The 18,967-nt window shown below is 36.8% G+C and overlaps 1 protein-coding gene across 1 annotated transcript in view; it reads right to left on the bottom strand.

The window, feature by feature from the left end:
- The window catches only part of GPC6 (glypican 6), a 1,085,358-nt gene that overhangs the window by 326,955 nt on the left and 739,436 nt on the right, over nt 1–18,967 (bottom strand). Inside the window, exon 4 of the mRNA XM_082602502.1 lies at nt 14,566–14,731. Within this exon, the coding sequence (XP_082458628.1) occupies nt 14,566–14,731 (166 nt within the window). The remainder of the gene's footprint in view (nt 1–14,565; nt 14,732–18,967) is intronic.

Here is an 18,967-nt window from a genome sequence, read left to right as displayed (position 1 = left end):
AATAATGCAGAATAACTTGTTGTTAATATAGGTAATTCATGTTATTGACATCCTCTTCTGAAGCTTACAGGCCCCTTGGGAGGTTTTGCTTGAGCAGATGTGAACATGGCATTGGCAGAGGACATACCTCAGGGTAGTGTTATTTTCTTGGAAAAACACCTGGTTTTAGCACAAGAACCTGTGAATGCTGGAGGCCATAGATTTCTACACAATTAACAAGTGGCTGAGTTGGGACTTTACTTTAGGTCTTTCTAGAAACAGATTTCTTGATCTTTTCCTCTATCATGCTCCCCACCTCTTTTAAATATTTTCACCATTTTCCACAATGAATCATCCCTAAATGGGCTTTAACTAATTATAAATTTAGAAAGAATTCTGCAAGGTTTTATTGTTTTTGTTTTTTTGGCTTAATTTTAACCCAGTTATCACAAAATGAAAATTCTTTTAGGTGTCTCATATCTACCAGATGGACAAGAGGAAGAATGATGTCTGCAAACATTTGATCGTCTGAACATCTATTTGATTTTTTTAATTAAAAAAAATCCTTATGGTTTTAGTTTTAAGAAACTAAATTATACAAATGTTAGCAAAATATTTACATTTGGTATGTGCATTTAACCAGCAATTTCCCAAGCTCCCAAAATATTTATTTTCAATATGCTGCTCGCTTTTTTTTTTTTTTTTTTTTTTTTTTTTTGCGGTATGGACCCAGCTGTTCTGCGGCATGTGGGATCTTCCCGGACCGGGGCACGAACCCATGTCCCCTGCACTGGCAGGCGGACTCTCAACCACTGCGCCACCAGGGAAGCCCCTGCTGCTCGCTTTTTATGGCCTATCCACTCTATTTGAAATCTGTTCAATTTATACAGCCAGTAAATTACTTTTCCATAATTGCAGTAATTACAGTACTCTTCATATGCTCCTACTTATTTCTCAGAAATCTACTATAGGAAAACATTTGTGATGAAGTCCAGGTACATTATGAGAGTTTAGGAAACAATAAAAATGTTTCCCCAACATTAAAAAATATTATTTGAGAATAAATCTGCTCAATAGCTGATTAGTCCTCATTGAAAGTATCAAGATTATAAAAGACAGGGAAAGTTGAGAAGCTGTCACACACTGGGAGAGAATGAGAAGAGAAGACATCTAAATGCATGTGGGACCCTGAATTAGATCCTGAAACACGAAAAAGGTAAACTAGTAGAATTAGAATGAGATCTGTAGTTTAGTTAATAATAGTATATCTCTATATAGTATATCAATATACTATAAATAGTATAGTATAAGTAGTATAGTATAAATAGTATAAATATATAGTATATCAATATATCTATAATTATTTATCGATGTTAATTTCCTGGTTTTGACTGTTGTACTATATGGTTATGTATGTATGTTGTTAACATTAGGATACAATGAATAAGGGTATATGTGAACTATGCTATTTTTGCAACTTTTCTGTAAGTCAAAAATTATTTCAAAATAAATGTTAAAAAATAATTCGATTTCAAGCAGATCAAAATTGGAGAATAACCATTTATAAAGCCATTTCTTTATCATAATCTCTAGTATACAAAACCCACTTGTCAAGCTTAATGCATATACACATATTACATACCCCTGGTATGTAAGATCCTCTAATTTGGAATTTTATTCATTCAACTAAAGGCTTAGCTAAAAGTGTCTCTTTAAATGATCAACCAAAAGAGCTTGTATGTTCAGGAGAATGTTAAGATACTTAAATGAAATAAAGAAACACTCTAAGCAAAAATGACACGCTAAGTATGGCTCATTTCTTAAAGTATAAAAATATCAGATATAATATTACCTGACAGCCAATAAGTAGTCAATAAAAAGTCAAGCCTAAATCTTAAATAAGTTCCCGAATGCCTTCTAGAAGGCGATAATATAATGCTGATGTCCTTCTTTTCTCAATTAGTATAGATTACTGCAACATTCCTGTATAAATGGACACAGTTAATCAGGAACGATCACGGGCGCGTTCCTAAACCAGCATAGCATCGCTCATGTTTCTCTGCCACATTAAGAAGTTTCAGATAAAATAATTTGATTTTTATCTTATAATCAATTCGTCAAATGATCCTTAAACTTTATGACTTTGCATTTCCAAGCTGTTAATGTCTGAGTCTTAAAAAATGCCCGGATGTAGCTTTAAATTCAACTTTTCTTGTCTTACACGTTGAAGGTTAATTTAACAAGCTTGTGATGAACACTAGCAATCCGATGCCCAGTGATCACTGATGAAATGTATAGGCATCGATGGATGGCACAGCAGAATTAAAGTGATTTTTAAAAAATACCCGAGGCACTCAGGAGAAGTGGAATTTAATATCTACCAATTCCACATGGAAATTAAATGCATCCTGAAATCAGCTTCTCCAAATCAAATTCAAAGGAAAACATAATAACTATTCAACACAATTCATCGTCAGTTTTTTTTTTTTAATGTTGTATGGCCACTATTAAACTATTTGAAATGTTGACTTCAAAACCCAGGAATCCTATGTGGGTTAAGAAAAATAAAATGGAAATCCTCCCAAAGAGACTGGAAGCCTGCATGCAGCCATGGGCTCAACCTTTGATCAGAGCCACATGCTGCAACCTCCAATTATTGTTCTCAGACGCGACCTTTACTCTCACTTTATTCTGGCAGCTTTCCAAAGAGGGACAGGTGGTTTTAGGGCATTTTCTTGGGTTACAAATCAAATAATATTTCATGGTTTTCACCTTTAATGGGCTAAGCAGAAGGCATTTGACAAAAGTCATTATAGAGGTTTGGAGAAATAATTTACACTCTAGGGCATTCTTAAATCAGTAACTTGGCAATATGAGATTCAAAAAAAAAAATCTCACTGCTCCTTCCAATGTTGCATTGCAAAAGCTGCATTGTGTGTGTTTGTCTTGCTCCTGGGGGGACTCCATGTTCAGAAACTAACGAATAGATTACATTGGTCCTTACAAGTTGAGTTTTCATTGGTGACAGCTGTGCCATATGGTATGCAATGAAGGGGCTGCTTTCTAATACATGGCATTCTTGCCAGCGATGGAAATGAATGCCCTAGAGGCAAGTTTTTGTTTTTATAAAATTAACAAATTCCATGCCTCAATATGAAATTCAGAACTTGGCATTGGCCAGAAATGAACAAAGTAACCCTAGATTTCATGCATTGAGGATGGCAAAAGTCAAAGCCAATAGAAAATACTTTCCTCTTGGATTGACTGCAATGATAAAATCTCAATATATATGATAAATATGACCATCAAGGGGTTCCTGAATTGTGAGAAAATATATCTTGGGGAGCAATCAGGCATGTTTCCATTGGCTCATCCCGCTAAGCATTCACATATTTACACAGTTGACATTCTAACTACACTTGATTAAAGAGGTTGGGGAGTACAGATAAAGGCTCATTCTGAGAATTCATATTGATGAGCAGGCTGTTAAATGTTTAACATTTAGGGGTAAAGATAGTATAATTTCACAGGGTGAGAACATGCAGGCACCTGTGTTGTACCCACAAGAAGGGATTCAGGACACAATCTGACAGAGTTGATTAGGGAAGTTGGCTACAGAATCATTTGGAGTGGAAGCCCTCCAATGGTTCCTGGCACCCCTGTCTCCTGTTCTAGGAACATAAAACACTACTATTTTCAGCATCCAATTGGACATCCCTATTTTGGGGACCACTGTTTCTCAAGTCCAACAAGCACTAAATAGATGGAAGAAATCCATGTTTGCCATATCTTGAGCTAGCTTTTCTATTGGCTGACAGCACCATCCTTCTTTCACATGTTTATCTTAGATCTGATGTGTTTCCTTCTTTACCCTCTACATTTAGTTGTCTATATTTAGACATGAAGTCCTCTAAAGTTTTACTTTCGCCTCTATCATTAGTGCTGTCTTCTTTTCTCCTTCCATGCCACGCTTAGGTGACAGTCTCACTACCAGTGGTCTTATCCATCCTTTATTTGGATGCCAGATTATTGCTTAGATCCTGCCATTCTTTGGATAAAAATGCCCTGTGACTTGTCATTGCCTACAAGACAAAAGAAAGTCAAATATTTGGCCTGAATTTCAAAGCTTCAACGATCCAGTCCTGACCAATCCTACCTTCCAGTACACACCAGCAAGCATGCCTATTTCAGCTTGCCTGGTTTCCTCACAAGCACTTAAGCACATCATGCTTATTCTTACCTTTGCACCACTGTTTTTTCATCTTAGTGTCACCAAGTGCTTATTCACCTGAGCAAGAGCAAGGTCCTCTCTCCTGGGATGGATTCTGCCTCCCAGGAGCTAAGGCAAACCCAGAAACAGGCATAAGAAGAAGCTTTCGTGATGAGGTGCACTTTCTCTAATCTTGTCCCTTCAATTCTTCCTGATTAACTATCCTCTTACCATTTTTCCTTTGGTTTTCAGCCTGCCCTTGTTACCTCTTTTTTATGCATGATTCTAGTACCCTGATCTTCCACTGTCTCCTTGCCTACTCTGCTGCTTTCTATTCCCTACTTTCTATTTTCTGCTCATACCTTCATAGGTTATTTACCTGAACAGAAACCCACATGGCTTCTCCTTCAGTGCTACCTTTGTGGACATGTCTTATCCTTCAGGTGTATGTATATATATTATCTAGTTTAATCCTCACAAAGCTAAGAGGTGGGTTCTATTATCTCCAGCTTATTGATGAGAAAACACCTGAGATTTATGAAGGTTAAATAATGTTCGCCAAGTCACACACAATAATACATGGTGGAGTCAGGATTCAAACTCATGCAGTGATTCAAGGACTATTGCTTGCAATTATGTGGTCTTCACTTAAACTCCCACTTTGAAAGCACACTTTTCATCTCTTTGGAAAATTATAATTTCTCAGGATTGGGTAGTAGAGTTTTTATTTCCTTTGTGTCCACCATATGCCCAGTCTTGATCTAAGCACAAAAAAGGCATCAATAAACACCTTTTTGAAGAGAACTGGACATATTCAGATGCTGAGCCACGTGATGGAAATTATAGGTGTTTTAATGGTCTAAACCTGCACTGTCCAATAGAGTAAGCACTAACCACTTAGAGCGATTAAAATAAATTAAAATAATGAAACGAGACATATTAGTCACATTTTAAGTGCTCAAAAGCTACATGTGACTAAATTTAAATTAATCAAAATAAAATAAAATAAAAATTCAGTTGATCAGTCTCATTAGACATACTTAAAGTACTCAATAGCTACATGTGGCTAGTGATACTATGCTGGACAGCTCAGACCTAGATTATTTCCACTGATGCAAAAAATCCTATTGGACAGTGCTGGCAAGAGTAAATACTCAATTTCTCCCAATATACCCATCAATCCATATAGCCAGAGACTAAGAGTTACTTCCTAAACACTTAGTAAAACCTGGGCTCTGAAGCCAAATCCTGGTATTGCATGTTGTATGACCTTGGACAGGTCACTTATCTGTACAATGGAAATCATAATATTGACCACTTAATAAGGTTGTGGTAAGGATGAAAAGTGTAAAAAGATTACAATATTGCCTGATAGAAAGTAAATGTCCAATACATGTTAGCTATTGTTGTACGCATGTCATGTTCTCCAACTGGAACCCAGAACCATCCAAAAAGGGGAATAAAGTTTCTTACAACTCTCTCATAGTTTTAGAATTTGGATACTATAACTGCAGGTAAATAGCAAGACACACTTGAACATTCATTCTCTCATGGACAACCTTGAGGAGTATAGATTTGGATCTTCAACCAATAAATGGTAGTATTAGGCATATATTAAGTCGGGTCACCATGAACTTGCCAAATATTTTATATTCAGACACAGCAATTCAACAGAAAATATTACAAGGCTGATGAATGAAGGGATGTATGAATGTATATTTCACTTTGTGGAGTTACCTTCTAGAAGTCAGCTCCTAGCATGATCCACACCTTCAAAGTGCACTGTGTATTGGTATTTGTAGAATTATTCCTGCCTAACACTCTTATAACTATCGGTGATTGCAGTTTTCCCATCTGGTTGGGTGTTGCACATGGATTTTGGACTACGGAATACATTGCTATGACTATGTTAACACAGAAGAATTTGGAGCACTGAACTATGTTAAAGATAAAGAACTAATCTAAAAAAAGTCTAGGACGTTGAATTTAGAAAATCAGGAGACCTATCCGTAAGTAATAAGATCAAGGGCTCCAAACTGCCCTCACCAGCTGATTGTCATGGATTCTGAGAATACTCTCCTTCTTGAAGTCAACAAACTCTTTTGCATAAGAATGGTTCTGCTTCCTCTGGGAGACCTGACTTTTTCAAGCTGGTATGAAGCTACGGGAGAGAGATGTAGGGCCGAGGTAAGACAGGAATCACTTTCTGATTCAGTCAATCTCAAAACCACATCAGCTCTGGCAACCGAAGAGTACTTCCAAAACTCTCTCACATCTACTAGCTTATTTATTCCATCTGATATTATTTTTAGGCCTCTAATTAAATCAGTTAATTTCCTGAGCATTGATATTTTAGTGGTGAATATTGACCTTTTTTTTTGACATTTAATTATCAGTGTTATCTTTCTAGAAGATCCCTGCACCTTAAAGAATAAAAATGTGATACTTATAACTCTTCTTGGGGTAATGTCATATATTCAATGACTTATTTTTCATTTCTCTTTCTAATTTTCACTTCTTCAGAGGTTATAATAAAGGAAATTCTTAATGTAGCAAATTATTTAAATCCATGCAAAGAAAAAAATCGAGGACATATCTTTTTTTTATGTGGGATTTATATGTAAGCTGTTATTTGAAGGACAAGGCATATTTCATGCTCTATTTTAATTTAAATTCTCTCCTAGCTATCTTCCCAAACATCTGTAGACACAATATTTTTAAGTGACTTACAAGTTCACAGTTTTCACAGACCATGAAGGTTCTCAAAAGTTTAAATGACTCCCAAGGATATTTATACCCATTTCCCTTTTAGAGTAACCAATGAAAACCTGTTTTTAACCATCAGAATAATTCACAGGCCCGTCTCTTCTAATCTGGCTTCTCCCCTGGTTCCTTGGAGGTTGCTCATAATAAACAATCCACAAAAAAAAGAAGATGAAAAGAATAAGATTCAAAAAGACTTTTTTAGTGTTAAAGAAACAGCCTGAGGAAAATCAAAACTAATTTCAAAAGTGACTCAAACATTAAGACATGATCAGCAGTTCTACTCTTGAGATAATCATGAATTAAAGGAACTTTTAGAGCAATTGGAGGATCTATTGATTCTTCTATCTAATATACTTCTGTTTAAGATTTAATGACATCTATGTTAATGTAAATGTTATGTTTTTGAGAAATGAAGTCCAAGTACCCTCATTTAACACTACTGTTATTAAGATGTTTTAATAAAGTACAGCAACATTATACAAGGATTTATTATTTGGGTTAAAATAAAGATTTTCATCTTAGCTACTAATCAGGACTTTTACAGTGATCTAAATACTTCAGGAGCTAACTTCCCCCACTCCTTTATTCTATTAAATAGGTCACCACATGAAGGACTTTTAGGTCACAGTGGCCTTGGGACTTGTTATAAGTTTGCTATTTGTAAACAGTCATGTGTTTTAGTGTTTTCTTTACCAATCCACTAACTTCACCCTATCTATATTTCTTACTTTCTAGCTTCTACAGCACAATGCTTTCTTCTACCTCATGTTTCTCTTATCTCCTGAAATCAGAATTGCTAAGCATGTCACCGGGCTATTGGTAGTGTCTGATTTTTGCCTGGGTTTCTGGGATCTATTTAACTTGGAATCTGTTGAATCCCATTCTAAAGAATCATCAAATATTTTCTCTTGGCATGCCAAAAGCCAGACATCTTGTGTTATAGCTTGAACTTGAAAACATGACAGTGAAAACTATCGTGTTACTAAAATCAGATGTTGATTATTAAATACAAGTACTTTTTGACATAATTATCAAATTAAACCATTTATCTATAGGAAACCCTGAAACTGAAGTGTAAATTAAAAGCAAAAGGTAAAATCCCAAATACAAAGGCAATTCTCTAGCCACTTTGAATAATTCTGATGTGCTCTGCTTTCTCCTGGTAAACGAAATCCTTCTGTAGCTGGTTCTCATAGAAATTGGAGAGCATGATAAGGCAGGAGAGGTATTTCAGTGAAATTCCCATTATAAATGGAACATTTTATATCCTAAAGAATTTTATACTTGCAAAAATAGGTATGCCATGTTACAGACCATTGGTTGGTGTCATATTATATTGTGCCATGAATTCCAACTTGAAACTCTAATTTAGAATATCATTTATAGTCATCAGTAAGTAGAAAATGGAATAACTATAATTATAAATTGTATAGAAGTTGAGTATGTGGGAAAGAAGAGATGGATGAACAGGAGTTGGCACTGGGGATCAAGGAAACACATACTGTATACCTTAGACGGACTGCTTGTCTATTACACCAAGTAATTTTAGGTTTGATGTGCTTTGCCTGCTTTGATCCATGGGAAAATCTGCTTGATTCAGAATGGAAACTCAAGTCCCATGAATCCCTTGAGTTGCTGATCAGTATTAGTAAGTGTTCAGAGGTCAGGAAGTGCCTCCCTCTGTGTTTGCTGAATCACCCCATACATTATACCATCCTTAAGACTTTAACCTTATTGTGCCATAGAGGAATATTTTCACGTACGCAGAGTTCAGAAGTAAACCGCTTTCTAAACGTAGGAAATTGATAACAAATGCTGCTCGTGAAAGGCTGCTGGGTACCAGCCAACTGTTTTCTTTCTTTTTTATTTTTCTCAGTGAGTAGTTAGCACTGCTTATGCATTCTGACAGCATTACAGAGAGAACACAGCATATGATAAATGTCCATGAGAAATGAGGAATATTGAATCAATGACTATAAAAGGAAGACAGAGGTTTGAGAGGGGTTAGATTTCAACTGATAGAAAAGAAAGTGTTTCTGTTTTTTTTTTTTTTTTTTTTAAATCTTTCTTGGTGCTTCTAGGAATGCACAAGGGCAAAAGTAAGTTCTATAGCTAACAGTGAGATCAGATTCTACCATAATTGCTTTGGCTATTGTTCCTCAATTTAAGAGTTGGGTTTCTGGCCTGTATTATTGAATAGGCCCTTGTCTTCTAAATACAAAGTAGAGATGAAGAAGCCTTGAGAGCTTGCTGCTAGCTACAGTTCTTGAAACAATTTTCTATGTTTAGGGTCTAGGGGTTTTTGAAACACGGCATTTCAGGATATATCAGCTACAGTCATATCACATTTACTACGGAATTCTTTATAACTAAAACATGTATCAGATTTATAGGATTTCATGCTTAAGGAAGTCTTTGAAAGAGGAGTATCTTATACAAATGCTTGAAATAGCTCCTTGTGTTTATTTTATATCCTTCTGAAATGCAACATCTCACAGTCCTGTACATTTTATAAAGAGAGAACCCAAGTTTACTTATAAGAATTGATACATGTTTATCTAGCAACATTTCCCCCAGATAGAAAGTTCACTAAATACCCTGAGGATAAAACAACTCTTACAGGTCCTAAGAAAGTCATCCGTGCCCCCAAATAGCCATTTATAATATGACACTAGTCCTTTGACTGACCTAACACAGCTTCCTTGCGGCTGGCTCTAATTTACAACTTGATAGCAGCTGTCACAATGAAAGAACCAGGCACATCATCTGATTTGTTTCTGCCATCCCTGCACTCATAGAGTACGTTAACAACAGGGATATGCACTTTTTAAATGACTGAATTAGTCATACTTCCATTAAAAGAGGAGACTTACAAAGTAAAACAGAACAGCCTCCTACTTCATTCCTGTCCATTCCTCTGCCTACTTGTTTCCATTTATTCCATTCAAAGAACATATATTGAGCCCTGTTCTCAGCAGGCAGGGCCTTATCTTCTCTACTCCAATGCTTACACCAGAGCAAGATCCATGCTAGACACTCAGTAAACATGTGCTGTATTTATGAATAAACGAGAGAATGAATGAACAGCACCCACTGCATTGTCTCTTGGCCTGGCACAGATGTGGTACTTATCTTGGGTTTTCTGTTTGTGTTCTCGTGCCAGTTTTCTGTCTTGAGACTTTAGCAATTGGTTGGTTTGAAAGGAGGAAGAAAGCCCAGAAAGTTTGATATCACTGGTTTGTCTGATCTACGAGTGCCCAAGGCCTAAAGGCTTAAATTAAAAATACAGGCTGCTCTTCTATCTCTCCATCATTAGAGGGTACCAATAGACCAGGGAACTCAACCTCTTCTGGACAAAAATGAACACACATTTTCCAAATCTTATCATTTCAAGTCAGTTGCAGTGGTGGTGGTGAGAGTTGATCATAAAACGTGTCAAAAATAAACCAAGTATTTAAGAACCGCTGATAGATCGCGCTAGATCTATTGAAATTGTCACAGGGACTTGTTAATACTTGGGGCCTATAATGTCAAACACTTTATCACAGTTGATTATAATTAATTTAACTACATCAAATTCCCTGAGGGCAAAAAAATGTATGTGTCTAGCTTACTCAATATAATGAGTTGAATTAATATGTTAAGAGTACAAGCGTCTCACTAACTGGGATAACCTAAAAACCTAAGCTCCCATGTTGGGGAAAAACACGTTAAGGTCTCACTTTTACATGGAACTATAGAGATCATTTTGCCTTTTACTTACAGTAATAAGTATCCTACAGCATTTCAGTAATAAAAAATATTACAGAACAACACAGAATCCATCTTTAGTCTCACCAGCATTTGCTTCCTCATACTGAAAAACCATTTTTTTTTCCTTTCTAATTCTCAGTCCATTCTATTCTCTAGTTATAGAAGGTACCAGATGTTCGGAGGAGACTTTCCCACATATCCTAGATTTTTAAGTAGAAGCAAGATTTATTATACCCATATAAATGTAACTTCAGCCTTAATTTTTGTTCTCACAAGCTAGGTGTAATCTGCAAGGTGGTCCCTTGTCCAATGGAACAATTTTTATCTGTGGAGTGCTGGTATCAATGCGAAACACTCAAAAGAACCACAAGACTTTACCAAAACGACTGCCTTCTGCCCACAAACCGTTTTCCCTCTAGGAAATTTTAATTTAGGTAAACACTTTTCAAGAAAACCCTCCTGCATTTAGGCAACATTCAAAAGCCAGGCTGGAATAAGCTGAGTGTGAATATACAGCAACACCGGGGGTAAGTGCCTGAAAGAGACTGTCAATGCCTCAAATTCCATTTTTCTCCGACCGCATAGTTTCAGAGAGAGAGAACCTGCTAAAAGCCACTGTCGTGATCCTTCTGCTCTTGTGAGTTCAGGGGTTTGGATCCAGCAAGTGGGAGGTACAGGTTGAAGCTGAGCTGGGCTTTGTACTGGGGAATCCCACACGCTCCTAGGCAGTAGGGGAAAGCTCCCAACAGAGGTGAACCCAGGCTTTCAAGTACTCTACAACGGGGCTAGCAGCATCTTCAAAGCTGCCAGGAAATTTAAAAAAAAAAAAAAAAAAAGACTCTACGTAAAAAGGAAAGAGTTCTTCCTTTTTCTTACAATAGTTAATTAATAAGAATCTTTTGATCAGGGTCTCTGTGTTTTAACAGAGTTAAAGTTCCTAAAGGACTATGAAAATATATCCCAAGTAGAACTCCTGATTTTTTTTTCCCCTAGGATTCAAACAAACAAACAAACAAACAAAAAAACCCACAGGACCTCAGAACTGAATGGAATACCACTGGGGTTTTTACTTGAACACTTAAAACATTTCATTTTATCAGTGGAGTGCCTTTCTTTTGACATGATGCAGACACCAACTGAATTCTAAATCGTTATAAATCACTTTCAATTAATTCATAATTGAAGATGATGAGAATGTGCCACCAGGTCGACCTTTGTTTTTATTGGTGGTTGCCTGCATGTCACTGTTAACATTTTAGATGACCATGTATTAAAAATGTATAAACCAGGACATTAACGTAGCAGACAGAGACAGCACGTGCAATTGGCAGCAGTAGGAGCAGGTGCTAATCAGAGAGAGGGCTAATATATATAATTTTTGTTGAATTACTGATTTGCTCACTGATCTTTTGCTGCTGCATTCATGAACACTCTCATCTTGGATGTGTCTGTGTAGGAAATGTACTTGGCACATTTGACTAATTCATGTGATAAATTCATGACCTAACACTTCACATCCGGACAAGTATTAGTAAGAACATATTTTGCCCTATAAGTCTAGGTGGGTGGTCAATTCTCAATGTCATAGCAAAACCCAAAGAAAGAAAATTGGAAGAATTTTCTGAGAGATCTCTAGGACTAATAAAAATGAGATAGGGGAGCAAGACGTATGAAATATATTAAGATGGTAGGATTACCATGAGGTCCCTTCCATGAGGTACCTTCCATGGTACATACCATGAGGTACCATGAGGTGTATGGTACAACACCAGGTACTCCAACATAGGCTGGGTTCAAACTTTAGTTTTTAAATGAAATTTTCCAGACATTCAATTTCACATCAAACTGGCATCTAGGAAACCCAGTTGACTGAAGTATAAGGATTTGTTTCACATCAAATACCCAGCCAGGACTGAGAAAAAAAGCCAATTAAGAAGTCACTGTTGCTCTTACAAGTTAAAAAGCCCATATTCTCATTTTTAATCATGTCCTACTCTACTTAACAAAATCCACATGCCTTCTTTCATCAATAAATTGCAAGCTGACCAAAACAGTTTAACTGTGTTATGAATTATGGCAGTTTCAACCAAACCATATGAATAATCTTTATGATTCAAGAGTGATGATGTTATGAGGTTTTATCTGTTTTTCTAAATAGGTAAATCTTTTTAGATTTCTTGATGAGAGTTCTTTTTTGGGTAACCTTAAGTTTTTTTATTTATAGTTTGCATTTAATTTACAGATTTGTTTTAACTTTACCACTCTCAATGATTTATAAAGTTGTTTTAGTTTAGGCTTTACATATGCAAGTGACAATATGATTATACCAATATAATACATTTGAATTACTATTTCCTTTTGAATTGAGTAGACTAATGAAGGATGAGAGTATTTTTTAATTAGCATTATTTAGGTAACGTCTTTGCCAGAATTCATCTAAATTTATATTTTAGAAGATCAAGCTTACTTTTTAAAAAAAATTCATACTCCTCTCCAAAATCTTAGCAAAGAACAAAAATCGTAGCAAAGAATCATATCATTTTTGAGTTAGAAAGGTACCTTAATGATTAACTTTTAAAAAACTCCTTCATTTCTCAAATGAGGTAACCCAAGACCATACAAAAGGATTTTGTCCTCCCACTGAAGGGAGAGAGAAGAATACATCAATTTATTCTCTCTGTAATGATCTCTGAGATTTTGTTGGATGACTTCCATTTGGATCTACCCACTAAAATCTTTTTTCTAAAACTTCAAAACAGTTTTCTCTGGGCTTCCTAAGCATAATAGTGTGTCAGGTAATGGCTTTTGACGCCAAGGCTGAATGCGCATTTTTGCACGGTGGGCTAAGGTTTCTTTGTATTCCGATGCATCTTTTTCCTTTCCTACCCAAAGCTTAGATGTCAGAAGACTTTACTCAAGCCTTCTGGTTTAGAGGTTTGCATAAATGACTTAGTCCCTCTGAGGCTGATGAGTGCCACTGTTACTGGCACCACTCTGCCTGTCACTATGCAATCCCAGTAAAAGCAATTGAAAGTACTTTTATTTGAAGGCCATTTGACAGAGGGGGAGAAAACACATTTACTCTTTCAAGGTCTGTGTATTTTCCTGGGAGAAGCCTGCCTATGAAATTTGTCCTTTTATCCTTGGATAGCTATTTGGGAAATATCTTTTGGCAGTGCAGACTCATGAGTGGTTTCTGCCACTCCAGACCACAGTGGTGATTCACAGAACTTCCCTGTATCTCCCCACCTCCCTCCTTCCTCCCTTTTAAAGACAGGAAGGCTGTTTCATGCTGCTGTGCTGAAAACATTCTTCTCTAGAGACTGAGGAAGAAAATCTGCATATTTTAGCAAAAATGTTGAGTTATTTTCATCATAGATGTTTAAGGAAGGAATTGTTTACTAATATCTGTGACTATGTTGAGATACTACAAATAAGAAAGAGACAGTACTGTGGGCTTTTTCTTAAAACAAGATTCTTTTCTAACATGTCCCTTACTCACAGGAGCTCCCAGAAATTCAACAAGATTACTTTTATCTTCATCAGAGAGATCAGCTAATTCAGTACAGCTGGCTCGTACAATCTTTAACAGGACTGTCCTTCCCAATAGACCAGGAAGTCTTATTTTTCAGGTTTACAAAAAATAAAGAAAAATGCAAAATAATATTTATAATTTGCTAAACGCTGTGTGTGTGTGTGCACGTGTGTCTGTGTGTGTGTGTGTGTGTGCGCGCCTGTGTTTGTTTTAATCCTCCTAGTCTCTACAAGTCATCACCAGTTTGGACCTGCCCATCAGGTACCGCGAACACCTGCTGTTCCCACACCCCCGTCCTTGGATCCGCTGAGCTGCTCCTTACCTATAAACAGATTCCACTCGGTGTCGAGATCAGCCTGATTTGCCAGGCAGCCCTTCATGACGTTGAGGCAGTAGTTGTTGCAGGGTCTCACCGTGGGGAGACCCCGACAGTAAGGGCAGTACAGCATCTTCATGAGCGCACGGATGCAGCCTGGGGTCGGGCTCACCTGGAGATTGATTGAAAAGAAAAAGAAAATCAGAAATAAGAAGGATGGAAGGAGACAAAAAGAAGTGACTCATTTCCTCCTTTTAAAAAAAGAAAAGGTGAAATGGCTCTGAGAAACCTCCAGCAGTAAGGCAGCGGGCTAAAGGAACCATCAGAATCTTAACACACTGTAGTACTTGATCTTAAAGTCGGTCAGTTCCTTGTCAATACTTCTGTTTGGCATAGTAGTAATCATTTTTCTTGAATTGTCCTTGTCAACATGTTGATATCTAAGTCATTGCAATTTAGCCCTAAAACCTAGACACTGTTTCAATGAAATAGAACATGCAATGAGATAATGCATGTGAAAGCAATTTCCAAAGTTAAAAGCCCCATAAAAATGAAGGTATTATTCAAGTTTAATGTGACACCTTTGGAAAATTTTCCAACTGGTTATTTGACCCTGTTTTTAAAGGAGGTTTGCAGAAACACTTCCTTTGTACATAACTTTTTAAAAAGGATCAATATCAACTTGTCTGGGATTTCTGAGATCCAGGCCTGCTTAGAAGCAATGGAACTGTCAAGGCACCCTCTTCAGGAATCTGAAGTTTTGCAGTTCTGGGAACTTTGGACGATGGATCCAATGTTGAATGTGAAGAGAAATGCTTGCAGTAATTCAGAGGAGCTACTAATCAACCGACAATCAAGTGTTATTTACCTTGAATACGATAAGCAGTGAATACTCCTAGGTTAATCAATTCTAAACCAATCAGGTCTTTTTTAGACTCATTGAAAATTCCAATTTGACTTTAAGAGGAAAGAATATTTAAAATGGTGTGGACCAAAATCAGAAAAAAATACAGAAAGCTCTTTTTCATGACTGGATATAAACATTAGTGAGGTATTTTTTTGGTTGACTCCATATAATGTTGATCTTTAAGTTAAGTAGCTACATGTTTCTGTTCTTGTGCTCTCCATCTGAAGACAAGCCTAACTTGTATCATTTGGATCTCCTGGAGAGCTAGAGTCTTATCGGACAGACCTGGGCCCCCAGGTGACAATATATGCCCAGAACATTCAGATATTGACAAAGCATAACACCAATGTAAAGGTGGGGCAGGAAAAGGTATTTCCATATAAATGGACACTTTCCACTACCATAGCTAATCTCCAGCATTTTATCCTTTACCTAGAAACCACATTTGAGGTTTCTAATGCAAGGCTTTGGTTTCTGTAACATTTTCTTAATTGCTGTATACTGTAAAAAATGAATGAATGAAACCCTCAACTAAATAGAGTTGGGAGACCAGAAGGGGGAGCTCTCAAGCCCTGCAAGGAGAGCAGAGCCCAATGGGAACAAGAAAGACTCCTCTTCTTCCCTGGCAAGGACTCATCCAATGAAAAGCCATGGACTCTGTTTATCACAGCCTTCCCAACTTTCTTTTCCCTCTAAAGAAGTGCTCTCTTTCCTTTGCTAAATTGCAATTCTCTGTTGATCCTGAATAAACCATCTTTGCTGGAGAAGTATTTGGCAGTCTATTTGTTTGAGGTCAAGAATACTGACAAAGTCCCCAGTTTATTATTTCAGAAAATGAAGCAATCTATCAATCTATCTGTCTGTCTGTCTATCTATCTATCTATCTATCTGGGCGCCGAAATCTCTGGTTGCCCTTTTGATTTTTTTCTTTTTTTGCATTTTCTTTCCAAAATTTTATGAAAATTTTCAAACATACAGAAAAACTGGAAGATTTTTATAGTGAACACTCATATCCCCACTCCTAGATTCTACATTTAACGTTTTCTTACACTGATTTTTCACACATTTGTCTATCCTTCTCACCCATCCATTAATCCACCTTATTTGTAATGCATTTCAAAATAACATATTAACCTTTTGATTTTTATTTTTCCTGGTAATTTAATGTTGGCTTTAATAAAACTGAATTAACCCGATCAACAATAGAAAGTTAGCACATTAAGTAGTCCAAATCAAATAAAGTAAAATGTAACTAGCCTTTCTATTGTTTTTAATTTTAAAAAAATTACTTATTTATTTATTTTTGCCTGCGTTGGGTCTTCGTTGCTGTGCGCAGGCTTTCTCCAGTTGCGTTGAGCGGGGGCTACTCTTCATTGCGGTGCGCAGGCTTCTCATTGCGGTGGCTTCTCTTTGTTGCAGAGCATGGGCTCTAGGCATGTGGGCTTCAGTGGTTGTGGCACGTGGGCTCAGTAGTTGTGGCTTGTGGGCTCTAGAGCACAGGCTCAGTAGTTGTGGCACACAGGCTTAGTTGCTCCGCGGCATGTGGGATCCTCCCAGACCAGGGCTCGAACCTGTGTCCCCTGCATTGGCAGGTGGATTCTTAACCACTGTGCCACCAGGGAAGTCCCTAATTAGCCTTTCTTTATAAAACTATTTAGAGAATGTATTGGTATCCACTAATTCTAAGACATATTTTCCAACAACAAAACAAAAACAAAAAAATGAGAACAAAAGAGAGGAGTCTGGTGATTTTTCTTTTGAGCATACATCCGTGCCACCATATCTATTTCTCTGGATAGGATATTTTGTTGAAAATGCCAAATTTTATCCACAATTGGGCAGAATTTTTTTTAATTTATTTTATCTACATGTATCCCATACCATTCAGAGAACAGAGAGAATAATTCTGTATGTGGAATTCCAAATTCTTATACATTTTATTATTTGGTATGGTTGTAGTCCTACAAACCATTGTCCGTAGGGTTTTGATTTTCACAGCCTTGCAATTCCTCTCCTGACCTTGATGCCTCTCTCCAGAGACCTATCCTATTTTCACCCAAGCCGGCTAAGCTATTTCTTCCTTTGACTCTGTTGGATTTTTGGTTTTCTCACCATTGGTATTACATGATGCTTTACTTCTTCTCACTAAACGTGCCAGTATAAAACCTAGGGTATTTGTCAATATTGGGGATGCAGATTTGAGATCTCTTGGAGAGTGTGCACTCTTTTATCATCATTATAACCTGTACCACTCTGCATAACACGCATGTCATTATAAGGTATTATGATTATGATATATAGGTACTCAATAAATGCTTTTTCAGTTGAACTCTCTAGTGTGTTTCTTGATTCCTTGGTCACGCTGATATTCAAAGAGAAAAGGAACAAGATAGTTTTATACATCTTAGCATTCAATTGTTGCTTTTTAATTCTGTTTTCAAAGGTTATTGATTGCACTAATTCCACAGCTTTGCTGTGTGTGTGTGTGTGTGTGTGTGTTGGAACTAGTACAAGTTTCTCAGTCTGACATTTCAGAAGAGTCTCTAATGCAGGGTAGCAACAAATAGCGAAAATTGAACAGCCTTAATAACCTAAAAGAACAATGTTGTTCAAGTTAAATATGGCTCTCTTGGTACTTTGGGAAATGATATCCTTCTTGGTCAAATAAAGGGCATTTGAAGAAGAAGAAAACCGAGAGTGGAGGAGCAAAGTTGAAGCTTTTATGTTCACAGACCATATTTTTTGACACAACTGCATGCTTGAATTGAAATAAAAAATCACCACTTCAAACTGAAGACTTTTAGAAGTAAGCCTCTGAAAAGAAGGCTGTTTTAAATGCCAGTTGTATGAAGGGCTGGTTCTATTTTTAAATGTTTAATAGTGTTTAGTAATTGTGCTACAGCTACTCTTAAAAAATCTTTTAATACTGAAATCAATATAGACTCATAAGAAGCTGCAAAACCACTGGAGTCCTGGGTACCCTTCACTCACTTTCCCTCAATGGCAACATCTCATATAGCTGTAGGACAATATCAAAATGAGGAAATTAAGGTTGATACATTGCTGCTAATGAGTTTATAGACCTATTCAGTTTTCATGATATTTTCAACCTGCATTCATGTGTGTGTGTGTGTGTGTGTGTGTAGATACTTCTATGCAATTTAATCCTATGTATAGATTTGTGTAACCACACCACAATCGACTTACAGAACTTTTCCATCACCACAGAAGAACTCTCTTGTGTTTCCTCCACCCCACCCCTTGTCCCTATCACCAGGCAAACACTAATCTATCTTTCATCTCTATAATTTTATCATTTTAGGAATCATATATTAATACTTTGTATGCGGGTTGGCCAAAAACTTTGTTCAGGTTTTTCCATTCCATCTTACGGAAAAACCCAAATGAACTTTTTGGCCAACCCAATAACATTTTGAGCTTCATTTTTTTAAAACTGAGCATAATACCTTGGAGGTCCATTCAAGTTGTTGCATGTATTCA

The sequence above is a fragment of the Mesoplodon mirus genome, assembly GCF_964341445.2.
Source record: "Mesoplodon mirus genome assembly, chromosome: 17".
Lineage (NCBI taxonomy): Eukaryota > Metazoa > Chordata > Mammalia > Artiodactyla > Ziphiidae > Mesoplodon > Mesoplodon mirus.
The sequence above is the reverse complement of the archived record's forward strand: the minus strand, read 5'-3'. Positions and strand labels throughout refer to the sequence as shown.